A 20,286-nucleotide genomic window follows, 5' to 3' on the forward strand; every position below is an offset into this window, starting at 1 on the left:
AAGTTGCTTAGCTAGAATTTTCAGCAATGTACCGACGGACAGGAGATGGTCAAGTCAAATTGATACAATTATGTGTAGAGTAGGCTAAATGTGCTTTCCCCGGACTTAATCAATGGGAGCACTGATTGAAGAGGAAGATGCAACATTTTCAATACCAGAAGAGCCGAATGATGAAGACATCGTAAAGTGGACCAATCCGTAAACTGCAAAAGAAGAAATATTAGAACTCATAGATTTGAAAAATTAATTTTATAGGTTAGAGTCATATCTGCTGATTGACTGACCAATTAGAAATTAGGGGGATGGACTGAAAAACTCTAATAAAAAGTCATGGCCCAAGTGCAAGTCAGAGTTCGAAGCTTTTAACACCGCAGACTCCAAGTGCAGTGGTACAACAGGTGCCAATGCGGAATGTGATTAACATCTCATTACATCGATTGACAGCACATCAACTGAGTGAATGGTTGGATACTTTAAATACTCCTAAAAAAACTTCCAAAGGTGAAGAGCAGAAAAGTCGTGTAAGATTAGTTACAGAAATAGCTGGGATAGTTGAAGGAACGATGGGGATGAACAGATTGGAATCCTACACAGAAGAAGAGTTGAGGTACTTGTGTCCAAAAATTACAAGGGAGGTGAGCAAGATACATCAGAAATTGGCAGATCTGGCAGACAAACATGACAGAGATTGAGAGAACCAAACATTTGAAAAGGAGTTATAGGTTAGATTTTGAGACAAAGGATTTCGAGCACATGAGGTCAGCAGGAACGAAAGTACATCTGAAAGAATTATTGGAGAGTACTCAGAATTGGGGAGCATTAGAGAAGTGGGAAGGCAGATGGACAAAGAAAAAGGATAAACAGAAACAGAATTCACAAGAAGATTCTGAAGGTGTTCTGAAAGAAAAGGATCCAGTAAAAATGTTACCGATGAGGGAAATTCCAAGAGGGCAATTTGTTCATGTTCCATGGCACAGGAGTGATGTATTGTTATTCACAAATGATTACCCAAAAATGAGAGTATAACCGGTTGAGTGGTTCAAGGAAACAGACAGATTTGTGGGAAGACCTGAACACATTGTTGGAAATAGTAGTTCCAGCGGGTTTATGGGTTGAGTGCAAGAGAGCCGTAGATTGGCCAACAAGTGAACCGGAAAGGGACCAGGTTACAGGTGCACCATCACCTGAAGTAAAGATACATTATTATAAGGTGATTGAGCTCCTGAAGATGAGAATCTCGCCTAAAAATACTGACTGGCAGAGGATTGACAGGACTGTGCAGGAGACGAAAGAGTCAATACGTACCTATTATGCAAGATTGATGAAAGCATTCAAGGAGTATAGTGCTAAAGAGGCAATTGAGCTGAAGGATATGTTGCACTTTGTGTTCAGGTTCGTTGAAGGATTAAGACCGGAGATAGGGCAGATGATTAAGAGTAATTTGATTTGTTGGCAAGCAAAGCCGATTGATGAGGTGTTGCAGTATGCAAAATACTGTAGAGATGAGACTGAATTGAAGCAGAAAAAGTTGAAGGAGAAGGAGATTGAGCTGCCTTAATCTGCATCAACAACAGGAGTGCAGGGAGCTTTAGTGCAAGAAATACCACAGCAGCAGGGAACTGTCATGTTCCAACCTCAGCTGAGAGGTAGGGGTCGTGGAGTCAATATGAATCGTGGTCCAGATTTGAATACTGTAGTGGTTCAAAATAATGTGCAAGGGATGAAAAAGATGTTACCGTGTCATCTGAGCAGAAACGTGGGACATTGGAAGCGGGAGTGTCCGATGATGGTGCAAGTGCTGCGTGCACAAGTGACACAGTTGCAACCAATGCAGCAGCAGGTTCCCATGGTACCTAGACAGCAAATGAAGATACCTCAAGCCCCGATGGAACAGCAACAGATGATGCTTACTCGGCAGGTCACAGGTCAGAGACAAGACAGAAGTAATGACAGTGCACCAATTCACATTACATAGGCAGAATTAAATAAACAATTAATTGATGAGTATGAGTTCGGATGAACAGCCATGTATGCTTGCAGCATCCTTGGAAGTAGATCAGAGAGGACCTTCTGTGAAAGGAAAGGTGATGGGTCACGGAGTCTCATTCTTAGTGGACACAGGAGCTATATGCTCTACAGTGAGAAGTGCAGAAGTTCTGAATTTACCTCTTTCAGGTAAAACAGTTCAGGTTGTGGGTGTAGCAAACAGACAATGGACATATCCGATCACAGATCCAGTACAGGTTGAGATTGGCAACTTCCAGGGACTTCATAAGTTCGTAGTCTGTGACTCAAGTCCAGTATCATTGCTGGTAAAGGACTTACTGTGTGAGATAAAATGCTCCATTATTTGTTCAACTGCTGGAATAGAGGTTCAGACTAATAGTGATGAGGAAGAACAGATATCGGAAACAGCAAATGAAACTGTTAATGAAGAGTACCCATTGACAGAGTTTTTCCCGATGTTTTCAGTGAAAGAATTGCATGCGGACTCGCAGGGAACAGTACAGGAAAATGTGTGGGACCTGACAGGTAAAGTGGGCTTGATCAAAGGAGTGGAGTCGATTAAGATCACTTTGAAGCCGAATGTAGTGTTTCCACAGCTTCCAGAATATATAACATGGCACAAGATATTCTGAGGAAAGTGGCGCAAATAACTGGAGATTTTCTAAAACAAGGGGTTTTGAAAGAAGTGTTGAGCAGTCCATGTAATTCACCAATAATGGGCTTAAAGAAGCCGTGTGGGAAAGGGCACATCGTGCAGGATTTGCGAAAGGTTAACATGGTGGTCAAGTGTTGTCCTGTACTGCTGAACCCAGCAGTGATACTGTTTCAGATGCCTTGTGATGCTGAGTGGTTCACAGTGGTTGACTTGTCACAAGCTTCCTTTTCCTTGCCTCTTCATGAGGATAGTCAGTTTCTTTTTATTTTCAAATTCCAAGACAGAGTCTGCAGCTGGTGCAGACTTCCACAAGGGTATACGGAGTCACCGTCTCTGTTCAATCAGATCCTGAAAAAGAATTTGGAGTCATTGGAACTACTGTACCAATCGACTCTAGTGCAGTACATTGATGATTTGCTGTACGCATCCAAGACAAGGGACGAGTGCAAGTATGACTCTATTGCCCTGTTAAATCATTTGGGAAAATTTGGACACATGGGGTCACCTTTGAAATTGCAGTCAGTGAAATACTTGGGACACCAGATTGAGAAGGAGTCAATGAGAATTTCCAGAGAAAGGATTGCAATGATACTGCAGAGAAGTCAACCGACTTCACAAAGAGATGTCAGAATGTTTCTGGGAATGGTAGGATATTGTCGTCAGGGGATTACAAATTTTGCTGGGATTGTCAAACCATTGCAACAGCTGAAAAAAAAGGATGTTACAGATTCCATTACATTTGATGAAGATCAGATGAAAGCGTTTACTGAATTGAGAGAGAGTTTATGCAGAGCTCCAGCGCTGGGAATGCCTGATTACACAAAGCCATTCACATTGTTTTGTCATGAGCGTGATGCTTGTTTTTTGTCTGTTTTGACACAGGTCCATGGAGGTGCTTATTGCCCAGTAGCCTATTTTTCAGCTACCTTGGACCCAGTCGCAGCAGCTTTACCAGGTTGTCTGCATGCAGTTGCCGGAGTTGGCCAAAGTCTTTGTCAATGTGAGGGAGTAGCGATGGGATACCCTTTGATGGTAATGGTACCACACTCTGTTGAGATTTTACTGAGAAGGACGAAAACACAGTATTTGACTGGTGCAAGACTGACAAGGTATGAGACGAGCATTCTAAGTGCTCCAAAAGCAACATTGAAAAGATGTAAAGTGTTGAACCCAGCAACATTACTTACAAGTGATACTGTTGAAATTGAAAAGGAGGAAGACATCGAGCATGATTATCTTGAGGTGACTGAACTGTATACAAAATCAAGGCCTGATATCAGAGATACTCGTTTGGAAGAAAATGACCAAATTGTTTTTGTCGATGTCTCATGTCTCAGAGATGGTACAGGGACATTGAGAGCAGGATATGCTGTACGCACAATCACATGTACATTCGAAGTTTCCTGGCTTCGAGGTGTATATTCTGCACGAGTGGCAGAATTGGTAGCTATTACTAGGGCATGCCATGTTTCTGCAAGACAGAGTCACAATCTAAATTGACTGTCAATATTGATTTGGAATTGTTCATGATTTTGGTCACTTGTGGTCGCAAAGAGGTTTTCTGACCTCTACTGGTACATCAAGAAGAAATGGCGACAAGATGAAAGAGTTGCTGTATGCAATACAGTTACCTGAAGAAATTGCCATGGTAAAATGTAGTGCACATCAAAAGGCCCAAGATTACATCTCATTGGGAAATGGATAGGCGGATCAAGTCGCAAGGTTTTGCTCACTGAACTGTATATCGTTCAAAGACAAGTGTGAATTGATGACAGAAGATGACAACACATGTACAAGTTTTGCATTGAATGTGATTGATACTCTGGAGGAATTGAAAACATTGCAAAGTAATGTTGACAAGGAAGAGCAACGTCTCTGGGCTAGATTAAAATGTGTTCAATGACCTGATGAGATTTGGGTTTCTGAAGAAGGTCAAATGGTCCTGCCCAATAGTTTATTGTCGCAAATGGCCCGTTACTATCACAGCCAGACACATATTGGGAGGCATGCCATGGTTAGATTGTTCAAGACTGACTGGTTTAACCCTAAGTTCAGGCAGGCAGCAGAGGCAGTATGTCATTGTTGTATAATTTGTCAGCAACTAAACATGGGAAAAGGGACAGTGGTGAGTTTGAGCTGCATTGGAAGAGCAGGAGGTCCATTCAGCAGAATGCAACTGGATTTCATTGAAATGCCTGCGTGTGGAGGTTTGAAGTATGAGTTGGTGATTGTGTGTGTGTGTGTGTTTTAGTTACTGTATCGAAGCATACCCTACAAGAAGGAATGACAGTCTCACAGTGTCAAAGCTGTTGCTTAGGGAGTTGATACCACGTTTTGGGTTTCCGATCTCTTTAGATTCAGATAAGAGTTTAATCACTTCATTATTGAAGTGAGATCCCCTATGTGTAGCACTAAACATCAAGCAAAAGTTGCATTGTAGATACCGCCTTGAAGCATCAGGACTGGTGGAACAGATGAATAGTACCTTGAAATCAAGAATTGCAAAGATGTGTGCAGCTACAAATCTGAAATGGCCAGATGCATTGCCTTTGGTGTTGATGTCAATGAGAAACACCTGACAGGAATACAGGGCTGGTGCACCATGAAATCCTCATGGGCAGAGCAATGAGTTTACCAGCAGTTCCAGCCAAAGCACTTGTCAATATTACAGATGATATGGTGTTGGACTACTGCACGGGTCTGTCTGATGTGGTTCGCACTTTCACTCAGCAGGTGCAGGCCACTACCCTGCCACCAATCCACGATCCAGCTCACAATCAGAGAGCCAGAGACTGGGTCGTTGTCAGAAAACATGTTTGCAAGACCTGTTTGGATCTGCGCTGGAGGGTTCCTTACCAGGTGGTATTAACAACTACGACAGCTGTGAAGTGTGCAGGACTCCCGAACTGGATACACGCATGTCATACAAAGGGAGTAGTATGTCCACTAGATCATGAAGCGTTGTTAAGAGCACCAACAACAGGGAAACAGGTTGCCGTACCTGATCCAGAAAAAGAGCCACTAGAGCCTGAAGTTGAACCAGAGCTTCTGGAAGATGGTTCCATTACCCCTGTAAGAGACGACAGTGAGGAACCTATCTCGACGGATACAGCAGGAGAGCATAGCTCAACAGAGGTTCTCACAGAAGCAGATGGTGCTGAAAAGCAGACAAAGCATGTGCCAGACAAAGAAGGTGAAAGTTGAGATGGGTCAAAGTCAAAGTAATCCGACTCCTCCAGAGTCCGTTGCAGGTCTATCAAGAAAAGACACCATGGAAAAAGAAAGGGAGAAGAGTCCAATCTTGAGAAGAATACTGACAGAAGGAGCAAGAAAAGGAGATAATTGGCCTGAATCGCAAATAGGGAAGAAAAAGGAACTGGTCATAAATGAAACAACAGAAAAAGAAGTAGACACTACGAGAAAGGAAGATTTAAGTGAAGGAGAACTAAGTGGTGATCGAAGGTTGAAAAGAAAGAATAGCAAGTCAATGTTACGCAGGTCCTGAATAGGCATATGCATCTACCAATGAATGGAACACAAGTTTATATATTTTTGTTTTGATAGAGAAGTTCTGAGTCAGTACTTTGATGTAACCTGAAGAGAAATAAGAAGCTGCTGTTGAGCTAATCTGAAGAAATTAAGAAAGACTGTTTGAAAATAAAACCAAAAGAGACATTGATAACCTGATATGACAATTGAAAACCGGATGTGACAAGCTGCTAATTGATTTTGACAAAGGAAAAGGGGTTTCTGGATGTGAAATTAAACTGTGGAAAAATCATTTTTCGTTCATTTTTGATTTTCTTCATTGCATGTTATCTAAGAGTTACTTCTGCTTTCTGATTCTTTACAGATCATGGCTGAACTACATAATCAAGATAGAATATTAGGCGCTGTAGACATATGAGTGTTGGATTGGCAGTTATGTGTGGAATAATGTTTACAATAATGATTGTGGGAATGTCTGTTCATGATATGAAAGAAGCTATTATCCCCTCCTGAAACTACTACACTAACAGCTTTAGAGAGGTTTAAGTTAGATAAGAAGTATTTGCATGACTATACTAATGCTCAAGGAGAGTTTTCTCTAATGTTTTCTATAGCTTGTTGAGTGAGTATGTTGAGACAATGGCTGCGAGGAATTGTCTTGTGTGTACACAGGGGTTATGTACCATAGTCTTCCTTTAACTTATGGAATCAGCTGTAGTTTGCTACTAACAAGATTTTATAACCAATAGTATATACAGTATTTTAATTCTAAGTACGAAGTAGTGTTTTCATTTGTTCCTAATATTAGATATCTGTGTAGAATAGCTAGGGAACATGATATAGTACTAGTTAGAGGATTCTTTGAGCCAGCACTAACATTTGGGACTGCTTATGCGGACCATAATAACCTCACATGCTTGCTTACACCTTTAGAAAAGAGTTTCATAGGGCATACTAATGATAGGAGAAAAGCATTTAAAGAATAGTTATGCATGTAGGGAAGCTTTGTATATATAGGCCAAAATCGCACGCTGACACTATTTGTAGGAACGAGTGAATGTAGGCATGTGTTTTTGTTTCAGAGTAAGTGGTTGTTTATGCTGAATGATCAGGACCCTGCTATTCCTGGAATCCACTATATTTGTGGACTTAATGCTTATTACCATCTTCCTAGAGGATGGTATGGGACATGTTATTTGGGGATAGTTTTCCCTAAACTTTATCAGATAGATGACTTAAAGAAGTTTCGAAGTTGACTGAATTACATCATAAGCGACAGAGGAGGGAAACCTCTTCTGCAATTGTGGGAGATATCTTTGGTGCAGTGATTCCTTCAGTGGGAGTCATTTTAAATCTGATCAAGAAACAAAAGTTGTCTACTATTGTAGATAACATGCTGATGAATTGTAAAGGGGCAATACTCCTGCTAGATACTGAATTAGCCACGGATAGAGCTATGATGCTTCAAAATAGGCTTGCTTTAGACATTCTTTTAGCGAAAGACGGCGGAGTCTGTAAAATGATTAATGCTAGGCATTGTTGTTCCTATATCCCAGATAATGATAGGGAGATAAGAGACTTACTGACTAACCTAACTAATTCTAGTAAAGAGTTGAAGGAATTAAAAGAACCAGGTATTTGGGAGAAAGTTGGAAAAGGATTTGCTTCAGTGGGAAATTGGCCTAGTCAAATTTGGAATGGGGTATTATTAAAAATCATACAAGGGATATCAATTGTGATTGCTTGCATATTAGGATTATGGGGTACAGGTAAATTATGACAAAAGATAACTTTGAAAAGATCTAAAAATAATCAGAGAAATAATTTGTAGGGAAGATTTAAGAAGGAGACAAAATACAAGTGAAACCGAATTATGAAATGTTGGTAAATGAAAGAAGTGATGACATATTTAGTCATCAGAAGAGGAACTGTTGACGCAGATATGCTATTTAGAAATTATTAATGAATATTTATGTGTCTTGAATAATGAAAAGCTCGTAGAAAAATTAATCATAGGGAAATTAATGTGCAAGTTGAAATTGTGCCCACGGGGTATGGCAGCCACTTATACGAAAGTTGTACTAAAATAACTAAAAATGTGTGAAATGATGAAAATATGTAAGAATAATTTAGTAATATGTCATATTGAGATGTACAACCTATGTTTTGAATTAATTTGTAGAATTAACTTAGCTGAAGTTATGGCTTATCCTTTTCCAGTTCACCAAAAATTGGGGGGGAAGGAGGTTAACTGGTCCAGTGTACGTCCTCCCTATTCATAACACGTTAGACAAAAAAAGGTACACTGTTCCAAAAAACAAATATGTAAATTCCAAAGGTGTCCAGAATGGAAATACATCAGAAGCAAGGGCCCTCAGGTCTCATCATCAGGCTTGCTCCATGCCAGACTGGTACTGCAATGTCTGATGGGACCCACAATGGGGTCACTAAGACAAACTTCTGTGCAGAACAGACAAAACAATGGAGAGAAAGAAAAAGTGAAAATAAAATTGACTCAACTCTCCTCAGGAACTTCCTTTACTTAATAATGGAAGATGTTGGTCAAGGTTAAAAACAAAAAGAGTCTAAGGGAAATAATGACCCTTTACTCTTTCAATAATGTGGTTTAGAATGTTGCTTCTGACACCACTAAGTCAACATGTTTTGCGCCTACTCACATCTTAAAAGACCTCTTGGCGCTTCTTCTATTTTCTATTGCCATTCTGGCCATACTAAAAATGACCTGGTTACCCCTTTCAGATCAGAATCTACCACTCAAAAAGTATACGAGGGCCGCCTTAATGCTAGTTTGTGAAAGGGGCAGGACTCACAGTAGTGGAAACCAACTTTAGGACTTTTCCACTATCAGTTCATATAAAACACATATGTACATGTCCTGCCTTTTACCTACATAGCACCCTGCCCTGTTAGTTACCTAAGGCTTACCTTAGGGGTGTCATATGTAGAAGAAAGGGAGTTTAAGGCTTGGCAAGTACTTTTAAATGCCAAGTCGAAGTGGCAGTGAAATTGCACACAGGCCTAGCAATGGCAGGCCTGAGAAATGGATAAGTTGGCTTAAGGGTAGAGACTCTCGCTGGCACCTTATAGTGAGTATCAACCGCCTCTGAAGGCCAGAGACATGCTAGTGCCAACTTAGTTAGGCCCCTGGGCCTCCAGCCCTATTAAACTCAGAGCTCTCTCCAGATGGTCCATGGTCTCTGGCCCCAGGAAAAGGCCAGAATGAGACACTCTTGCAGTCTCTCCCTTGGGGGATTATCAGCAGGGGGAAACGGGGGACTGTCAAAGACCCCTCACTTGGCAGAGAACCATCCTTTACACTGCTGTTGCCAATTTCCCCCAGCCTTGGCCCAGGTATGGTCCAAAGAGGATTCCTCTCCAGCTCCGGACCCTTCTTGTGAAGTTTTGATCTCCAAGCTCATCAGCACCGCTGGTCACTCCAACTCGAAGTGGTGTGGTTTGTTATTATATTTGAAAGCTATGCCAAAACTGTATGCCAATTAGCATCTTATGTGTTCCTTTTGAATATAGTCTGTGACTGGTTTAAGGTGCATCCTTCTCACCATGGTTGCAGTCAGGCAGCTGCCTTCGCTACAGCCCCCACTGCCACCAGCAGTTCTCAGCAGGCACCAAACGTGATCACAGGTCTAACTGTGGACAAGAGAGTGTGTCTCACCTCACTGGTGTTTTCAGTCGTGCTCCATTCCCAGATTTGTGCTCCAATCCAGTGCTGCGGCTGACATGATGACTTGGCTTCTCCGGGGTTACGATGGCAAAGTTTAGCCCGGGCGAGGTTCTGATGGCTGGATGGGCTGTTCTGGGCCCAACAGGCTCTCAGGATGCTTAATCCATGCAGGCAGGGAGGAGCCCTGTGCTGTAAACATGTACAGAGTGGAGCCTCTGTGGATCACATCCACTCGGCCATGACTGTTGGCCTCATTTTCAAATGAGTATTGGAAATGCCAATGGGTCTGGCATTTAAGTAGTCTACATCACTCTCACAGGCGCACTGCTCCAAAAAGTTACCAAGTATCAGATTTTAAAAGTTTCTGGAGCTTTACATCTTGCTCTACTCTAAGGTTCCCCAGTCCAGTTTCAGTTGCTACTGTCAGTTAGGCACTCCAGGATAAAGGCCTCTTGCAGCTTGCGGTGCACCTGTAGCCACAGAGGATGTCAGCCAACAGACCCTTAGAGTTCACTTCTTAGTCCAAGGTACAAGTAGAAGCAGGTACAGCCCTTCAGGTCTCCACACAGGTTTCAAAGATCAAGTCCAGTCCTCTTCTGTCCTTTCACAGGTCCAGAGTGTATTCTGATGAGTTGTGGGTAAGGTGCCAGCATTACAGGATTCCTTATCAAATTTATGGTGGGGGAGGAACTCCAGGACACTCCCTAATCAATGAGAAAATATTTCCCAGCGGCAATTCTTCCCACATGTGCAGCACATCCTGTTTACCTTATTGTGAACTATCTCCCTGAAGAGAACTTGTGTGCCAGTCAGGGGTGTATTTTAAGGAAATGTGCAGTTCCATTCTCTTAAGCTATACCAAACTGGTTCTGGGACCAGATCTCTCACCCACTATGCTTGTGCGTAACTACAGAAGGCATATACCCAGGTCTCCCGGTCTCCCATCAGCCTTAACTATGAATGAGCAAGCCTGGTCCCCATCACGTTAATGACGTTTTTGGACCCACCACAGATATCATACTGGAGAGGATATTGGCCATATACCTCACGCTGCCATGCTTTCTTGTGAAAATTCGTAAGATGTTGTTCCTGCTCAGGGAGTAGTTTTCTCACCTTTAGGTGGGAAGCATTAGCAGGGATATCTACCAGCAGACTTATGCTAGTTAAGTTACTGGAGGCTTAGGCAGGTGAAGTGCAACTTTTTAAAAATCACTTTTCTTAATTTATTAAAAAGTTGACTTCAACAACGAATTGTATGTTTAGTAAATATTAAAAACAGTGGCTTAATTGTCTCCATAGCTTATTACAATTTGAAGGTAACAGGAATATGACTTTATTCTGAACTGTAGCCTTCCATCATAGTATAGTCATGGTGATTTAGAGTGAAAGTAACTTTTGGGGGTGACTAACTGTAGGTACATACCAATACTAAATCCATGCATGTACTAGTTTTAAATACTAGGTACCCTACCTTTTAGGTTACTAGGCCTACTTAGGGGTGACTTATTTATTTAACATTTAAAAGTAGGGTACTTTTCTTTCCAAAGGAGTATTTTGACAAATGTGCCTGCAGAGTTAAAGATCCAGGACTCAGGCTACACATGTAGGCCTGGAGTATCATTTACCCTGGTCACTGTAGTGAATGGCACAATATGTGCTCAGTCAATGGATGGCTTAACTTTTCCAAGCCACTGGTCTATGTACTGCACTATAAACATGGCATATAATCCACTAGTTTGTGCTACAGATGAGTGGTGTTTTTACAACTACACAAACAAAATAAAGTGCACTTGGACTGTAAAGCAAGCACATTCAGGTCTATATTCACCATGCAATTGCCAAGAAGGATCATGTCCTTTAGTAGATGACTCTCCATCTTGAAATGGGAGTAACCAAGCCACTCATTGAATTCCTTCAAGTGTATCACCAAATACCGACCTGTGTCTTTCTTTTCCACCAAGAAACGTTTGCTGAGGAACCCATCTTGAAGTGCAGTAGAAGGGACAATGGCTCCTCTGTCTAACAGAGTTTACCTCCTGAGTGATCAAAAGGCTGTCCATGTCCAAGAAGGAAACTGGCTTTGGTATTTTGCTTTGTGATGGAGTTCTGTAAAACTATCTGAACACCCAACCATCTCCTGTTACCTCCATCTATTGTGAGGGAATAACCCCAAATGTCTCCCAATCTTGGTTGAGAAGAATGTATCTTCCTTACCCAAGGTTCCACCTGGGCCATTAGTAGCACTGCAACAGGTTCCCCTGCCCCAGCTACAATGACCACCTCTGATCGGAAAAAAAAACTCTAAATTGATTCTGGTCCTGGTATAGATACCGGTGGTTTCCTTTGTCCCTCTGGGAGCCTGGGGAATAGAGATGGACAGAAACGTTTGTGGCTCTACCTGCCCCTCAAAAAACCTGTTTGTTAAAGACTCTTCATAGACTTTTGGGATTTTCCACAGCATAATGGTTTTGACAAACTTGCCCAACTCTTTTATAAAGGGATTACCAAAGATTACTTCCATCCACCACGTCACCCGCTTCCGATATGGCTAGTTCCTCTGATCTGGGGTCAATATTGATCAGCAGGGAACAGCATTCCCTTAAAAAACGATAGTCCTTTGGACCCACACAGATGAAGAGAATGCGGTTTTCTTTCACCTCCTCAGCCATATCTAGGATTTTTGTTGAAGGCCCCCGGATTTCTAAGAGTGTCTTGGCTAGCCTTGCAAGAACAAATAGTCCCCTTATTATGGTCTTTGATACATTTTGCTCAGAAAGTGGCCATCTTGCTGTTGATTTCTGGTGTCAGTGTGAACTTTCCATCCAAGGATGGTCTTGGGCATTCTGCTTGTAGGAGGCCCCTAATGATTTTATCCATGAGCTTGTGAATTCAATTATCCAGGTACTGAGCCATGTTGACTGCTGAAATCCACTCTGCTGAACGAGAATGGTACATATTTCACAGGTCTAGCATGTGTTCCTGTTCGATTGACCTTGCAGCTCCTGTGTTAGGAGGAGAGCCCAGCCTGGGATTTTGTTGGCCTTCTAGGTATACTGGGCTTATGTTAGAGTCCTCTTGATCAGGGTCACCAAGATATCTTCCCCATGGTCCACATGCTCTGATAGAGGGGAAACCTCCATCCTCTAAGGGGATCAGCCCAGGTGAAATGGGGACAAATAGAGTGAACCAAATCACTGGCATGGCTTTTCATGAACATGTGTTGAAGTAGCTGGAAGGAGTCAAAATGGACCTCGAGAGGTTTGAATAGCCAGACGGCTCAGGTCTTCCCCCATTGTAGGAAAGTCCTTTTTTTTGCCTGATCACCCCCACTCTTTCTGGATAGGTACTGGTGGTTACTGACTCTTGGCTGTGCCCTGGGTACTGCTTACCAGTCCCAGGGCCAGTGCTCTGTGTAAAATGGATATGCAAATTAGGCTAATTATAATTAGCTAAGTTAACCTACCTATAAGTCCCTAGTATATGGTAGGGCATGTAGGTTTAGGGACCACAGCATAGGTGGTGCACACCTAGGTGCATTGCTGAGGTGCCCAGTGTCATTTTAAAAGCAAGCCTGCCTTGCTGGCTGCTTTTAAATTAAAGTTATATGCAAATTCGACTTTGGAATTAAAGGTACTTCCAAAGTTTTAAACTACCTTATTTTTACATATAAGTCACCCCTAAGGTGTGCCCTATGTGCCCCTAGGGCTGGGTGCCATGTAACTATAAGCAGGGACTTTATAAAAATAGATTTATAAGCCCTGGTGAGGTAAAAACAGCCAAATTCGTTTTTCCCTCATTGAAGTAAATGGCCTTCATAGGCTAGAATGGGCAGACTTTATTTTAAATTTTAAAGTCTCCTTAAATGTTACATACCAAGAATTTGGTATCAAATTGATTGTTATAATAAATCCCACAACTTCCAGTTGTTGGATTTAATATAACTAGTGCAGGTAAAAAGTTTAGACTTTACCTAAAAAGTTGCCAATTTCAGCTCTGCATTGTTTTTGCTGCTGTGCTCTGATTGGCCAGCCTGCAGCAGCTTCTGCCAGGCCACTTTAATGAGGTGTGAAGTGGCCTGGCTTTACACAAAGGAATGTGCTTGGGGGAGAGAATCTCCCCTCAGCAGATGGGGAAGCAGGAAGGGGGAGGGCTGCCAAACTGGTCTTCAAAGGCAGAGAAGGACATCTGGAGCACCCAGCAACACCCCCACATCCTGCAACCCCAGACAGCTAGGTGCCCCCTTGATTAGATTAGGAGAGGGCAGGAGAGGGGTGTGTTTATGATTTTTAGCCACACCAGTGGGTGGGTTCAGCCAGATCTCTCCTCCAAAAATCAGATTCATCCATTTTGGATTTTTAGAGACTATTGCCTTCTGGGATGGATTTTTGCCACACTTCCCAGGAAGTGGTCATCACAGGGGGACGACCCTGTCCCTGATTGGAGGACCAGGGCCCCCCTGCTTTTCACCCAGGAGCAAGGATAAAACTGGCAGACCTGCACCCACGCCTCAGATCCCCACCAAATTTCAAGAAGAAAGAACTACAAGAAGAAGAAGGACTGCCCTGCTGGACCCCTGGCCTGCACCTGGACCCTGCACTCAGAAAGACTGCACCAGCTGCACACTTGGGCTTCACCACAAGAAGGACTTTGCCTGGCTTCCACTGGTTCAAGGAGGGACTCCCTGTTTGCTACAGGTGAAAAATTGCTAACCAGAGTCCCCTGCACCAACTCCTGAAAAAGTGACCAGCTGACCACTGCCCAGTGGCCAAAAAGGAGTTTGCGCCAGGTGCACTCTGGGAGTTGAAGTCCGCACTTCCCAAGGACCATCACAGAACTTCTGGACCCTTGGGGTGAGCTGTGGACCCCAAAAGAACCTTAAAAGAACATCTGGGTGAAGCCCCAGAAGTTTGGAAAAGATTGGAGAAATTTTAGAAAAAAGCTCCATAAAGTGACCGACTCGACGCGGAAATTCTAGCCGGCTTGCCTCAACCGCGACCCGGCCTGACTTCGTGGTTCGTCCCGGTCAAGAAAAACATCCGAAAAAAAGACTACGTCCGAACGTAAAAAGTTGACCGGGACCTTCCAGCCATCATATCCGAGAAGGGCTCCACGGACGTCGGATCAAGATCCAGGTTTACCCCGGTCGAAGGATTTTCATCTCGAAAAAACGACTAAGTCCGAAGGTAAAAATCACCACCGAGGAAACCGACTTCGCGTATCCGGACAAGGGCTCCAGGAGGTCGGATCCAACTGGCAGGTTCGTCCCGGGGAAGAAAAACATCGAAAAAGAGACTAAGTCAGAAGGTAACTTTTTGACCGAGGCCTCCCGCGACCTGTAGCCGAGCAGGGCTCCATCGCGGTCGGCCTGAAAGTTTGACTTTGCCCTGGTCCTGGTGCAACCAGATGACCCGATTGGCGCTTTTCGTTTCTGAGCGCTAGAAAATAATAATACTTTAAAAATTCATATCTCCGGTTCCCCTGAACCGATTTTAATCGTTTTTGTGTCATTTTAAAGATAAAAATATAAGCTATTTTTATAAATTGGTTTTGGATTTTTAAACTGTTTCCTGTGTTTTATTTAATTACTGTTTTGTGATATTTGAATGCTTTACACTTTGTCTCCTAAGTTAAGCCTTGACGCTCGATGCTAAGCTACCAAGGGTAGAGCTGGGACTAATTTACTGAGACCTAACTGTACTTTTGTGGAGGTTTATGGCTTGTTGCTAGGTGTAGGTACCTACCTGCCCTATCAATAACCCATTTTCCAACACCCATCAAGAGATTCAAGCTGTGCTGCACAGCAAATAGGTGTATCTGCCTTAGCGGGGGTTCAATGGCTACAGACATAGTCCACTGTAGGGGCACAACAACTGCATCAAAAAACTTATCATCCAGAGGGAAGGGTAGGAATTCCTCCCAGAATTCATCACTAAACTTGTCCCTCTCTATTCCTACAGTTGTGCTCAGGAACAATAATAATTTATATACTGGGTATTGAGCAAAGTGGACCAGAAAAACTGTCAGAAGTCTTATTCCTCAAATCAAAAACATTCAAAACGGATAACGCCATTTGCCAAGACCAATGCAGACTAAATAAGATTCCGAATTTTCATATTCCTAAACTCTATATTCACCTCTCGCCCAGCTAGAAATCCTCACACCCCTGCCAGACCATGACAAGTAAGGTTGTTTACTCTACTTTACATTATTTTGCACAAAACTGTTCTGCTCTTTTCTTTGCATCCTATGACTTGCATATTTACTCCCCTGACATTTGTGTTATCAGCTTCTTGCAACAAATACATTCAGGTAAATTGGGGAAAGGTCACCGTGCAGATGTTCACTACTCCCTCCCTTCACTGAAATATTGACATAGCAATCAAATGCTATCTCCAAGTTTTGGTAATGATTCTAAAAAAAAAATTAAAAAAAACACAGGTGAAAAAGTAAAACAATCCCAGAACTTCTAGAGGTAAATCACTTTATGCCAGTGCTGGTTTGCAAGGAACTCAAAACATTAGGAATGCCCAGTTAGAAAAGTGCAAGCTAGTCCCATATGGCCTCTAAAATGATGGTTACCTTCAGGATTCGTTTCAGATCCTTCCACACTGTAAATATTCACATATAATAAAACTATGCCTGCGACACAGCAACCATAAAGATCACCTCAAGCATCGAGGTTGCGTCCTTTTTCACACTGGTGATGCTCACTCTAAGCTTTCCTCTGGCAAAATGAAATAATTAACAATATCCCGCTGTGCCTGTAAACAAAGTCCCATGAGTGCATAAATCACAGATAACTACAAGAAGGTTACAATGTCCAATAATGCTTACCTATGAAGTTTAGGTATCCCTCGCCGCCGAGCGCGTGAGTGATGAGACGGATCATTTTATGCAGCTGTATCCCACGATCAATAACTGGAGTAAAAGGAGACATCACGCTCATGTTTGTGTACATCTCTGCATCCATCAGCCAAAATGCCAATGTCTTATCCCCGACAAGGGCCTGCACAAAACAAAGAAGCGCATTAGCTCCCAGTGGACAGGAGTTCCACTGGCTGCCACACGTTGCTAAAACTGCTAACTGGGACCGTGAAACTTGGATAAAAGATTAAACTATGTCCACGTCACTTAAGGAAAACACAGTTTTAAAATGACCTACATTATGTTTAGAAAGGGGTTGAGACAAAAGAGAACAGGCAAATACAAATCGAAATTGACTAGGTATTCTTTGGAGTAGCACAAATTTAGACTCCATCCTTTACATGTCATTATTGCGCAAAAATGCATTTATATTTGACATTTTATATACTGTGTGCTTTAATATCATTAACATGCTTTCTTGATGTATTACTGAAATGTAACCACCGAAAGACTGAAGCGTTACAAACGTGCACTTTAATGATAATTTACAATGCTTTCATGTATTCATTATTCGTGTTTTACATTTACACTTTAAGTTACATTTGTTGAAGTAATATGTATTCACTTCTTCACATTTTGCCATTATAATGAAAAGTTGAAAGTGTACATGTATAACCAGGTATTTGAAAAGCACATTAAATGTTTAGGTAAAGTTAGCATGACTAAAGGCTAAAGGCTGTAATTTTGAAATGCATTATTTTTTTGGTTAGCCTGTTCTTTCTTTCCAGGTGCCTTTCAAGGCTTTAGTAGCTAGAGGAAAGGAGTACAACTTGTGTATTAGTTTCACTGATAGTAGGGAGTGAGAAGAGAAAATCTTCGCATGAATGTGAAGATTTAATGCGCAGCTGAAGTCTCCTATTTATCATTTAAGTTCCATGGGTTGAGAAACCTGGGTGATGTTACAATTTACCATAATCGGTCCCTGGAAAGGAGGAAAGTCAACATTGATGTTGAAGGTTCGGTTTGTTCTAATTATTGCTGATGTTGTTAGAATTTGTGGCAGATTCCTTTAGAATCAGAGTTTGAACCTTTAAGCTAAACAATTATTCCTAATTGGAAGACCTGGACTGAAGTATTTACTATGGTGACATCTCCCATTCCTAAATTGCCTTAACCCCTTATTCCAAGCATCTTAAAATTTATTTCCAAGCAATCCTCAATCCTTATTTAGAATTTTCATTAGATGAACTTAGAATTATTTCATGATTGAGAGTGAACGGGAGCTTCTATATGGAATACCTATTTAATTCCTACTTTTTTTTATATTGCTGTGATTACAATTACATGCATCTCAATCTATTGAGACTGAAAACAATTGCGATATTTTAGCTTGCCAGTTACAATTCTGTATCTTTTCAATATTTTCATGACATGCATGCATATTTCATTATTGATTGGGAATAAATCTACTTAACCTCAAGCAGTGATTCCTGGTCCTTACTGTGGGGCCACATGGGAACACAAAAAATGTAATTGCTTATTATTGTAACTCTCTAGTGTATCTCTGCCAAAATAAAAAGGTCCATCGGACAAGAGTGTAAAATCATGCTACTACGTGCGCTCTCAGCCTGAAAATAATTTGCATTAAATAAGCTTATTAATGTAAAATCAGAAAACAAGAAAAACTATTTTCTTCTTTCACAATGCAGACAGCACATAAATAAACAATGCATTTTTCAAGCAAAGCCTCCTTAGCTTTGGTTATCAGCAGACGTATTGTTATATGTTCTCACTCCTTTTTATATCAAATAAAGGCCTACAAAACTGCCAGAATAGCACAGGGCACATCCAAGGATTGAAACATTACCTTTGTCTGCTTTCTTCCACTGAAGATTGTTCATATGGCAATATCATTGCCATGATCTATGCCACTATAACAGCCAATCAGGCGCAGGCCCTCAGTTGACATTATTACACAACCCAGCCAGCTGGGTGTAGTTGCACTGGGAGACACAGTCAGTGGTGGTCATGTTCCCAGTGATGAAACTTCGAGAGGAACATGGCTTCAATGGTAAAATTACAGTACAGTTCCGCAAACACATTTGCTAAAATGCAAGCAAATCACTAGATGTGCACATGTAGCAGACACATGTGCGATACTTTAGAGTGTCCATGTGATGCAGCATGTCTGATTGACTAAATGTTCATCCCAAATTGTCGTAGTTTGGTTCTTGCTCTAGGCAAGACTGCTGGTTAGGGATGACAGCACTTTTGTTTGTAGGTGTCTAGGCCAATCCTACAACAAGTTGCAACTGTTGGCCCAACCCTCTCGTCTCACAAGCAGTACCTCACCAAAAACTCAAAAAGTAAAAGGTGAGCTGTGGCAGACTTTATGCATGGACTCAAGAGCGCAACATCTCAGGGAGGTCGTGGTTAAACTGAGATTACCCTTTTTTCACATGAGCAACATGTCTCAGTCACAGAAAGGCAATGAAAGAGATACAGTAAAGTTTTCAATAGGTTTTATTAACAAGACTGCAATCTACTGTAAATTACATGGGCTGCAATGATTAGGATAATGAACAATGAAAGAAATAAGAAACAAGAGTCATGAATACAAAGACCACCCACCATCTTGCAATAACATAAGATGTAAAGCAGGTGTGAACTAGAACCTAAAACCTTAGTATGATAAACCTAATATCTAACCTAAAGAGAGCTAGGTGTGTTAAATCTAATCCGCCATTACTATGTCCATGAGAAGAGCCCCCCTAACCCTTGTTACCTTGGAATGAGGTCTCTAGATCAGACTCCATTGGGATACAAAGACTGGGTGGGCACCAAGGTGCCGTGTAGCATAGATAGCATTTATGGCATCTGGTAGGAATCCCTCTGATTATCTTGTCTGTGTGAGATGTATTCAGATATATCTTTTAGGACCCCTGACGCAGGTATGTTCCCAAACAATAGATAAGAAGGCATGCTTGGGGCAGCAATTATATAAACAATTCCCTGAAAAGGTACACTAAGTTACTGTCACAAGAAAGTGGGAAAGTACATGATATGAACACCTTCGTATCTAATTTATCTTTGACACTGATAGTGATGCCTTTACAGAGTGGCACAGCCATCTTGGAAGAAATAATTATATACATGTGCTAAAACAGAGCAAGCTAAGCATTTTAAAAGTCAATAGGAGACGGGGCATAGGTCTGCAAGCCAGAAGGCTAAGCTAAACTCCTGGTTCCCATTAAAAATGAATAGGATCCACTACAAAATCATATGCCAAGGACAACAGTGTTTTTAAATTCTGACCCAAGATCATAATGACTGTTTAGGTGCTGTTTATAAGTCCATCTTTCTATGCTTCCAAATCTAGATGTATGCTCAATATGTCAAAAAACTAGGGAGCTGCTAAAGACTGTGTACTGTGCAAAATACTAAGCTGCTGCTCAAAGAGGCCAATGATGAAAATTGTCATTGCTCAATGTGCTTGTGGGCTTGTTGGCGCAGGAAATTGAGTGTGGAGAGGAGGCATTATTCTGGATGCTAGCATTGGTTTACACTA

At 41.8% G+C, this 20,286-nt stretch overlaps 1 protein-coding gene across 1 annotated transcript in view; it reads right to left on the reverse strand.

Moving 5' to 3' along the window:
* Positions 1 to 20,286, reverse strand: part of GBE1 (1,4-alpha-glucan branching enzyme 1) — a 745,843-nt gene that overhangs the window by 176,440 nt on the left and 549,117 nt on the right. Inside the window, exon 12 of the mRNA XM_069204143.1 lies at positions 16,689 to 16,860. Coding sequence (XP_069060244.1) covers positions 16,689 to 16,860 — 172 coding nt within the window. The remainder of the gene's footprint in view (positions 1 to 16,688; positions 16,861 to 20,286) is intronic.

Source organism: Pleurodeles waltl, chromosome 8 (genome assembly GCF_031143425.1).
Source record: "Pleurodeles waltl isolate 20211129_DDA chromosome 8, aPleWal1.hap1.20221129, whole genome shotgun sequence".
In the NCBI taxonomy this organism is placed as follows: domain Eukaryota; kingdom Metazoa; phylum Chordata; class Amphibia; order Caudata; family Salamandridae; genus Pleurodeles; species Pleurodeles waltl.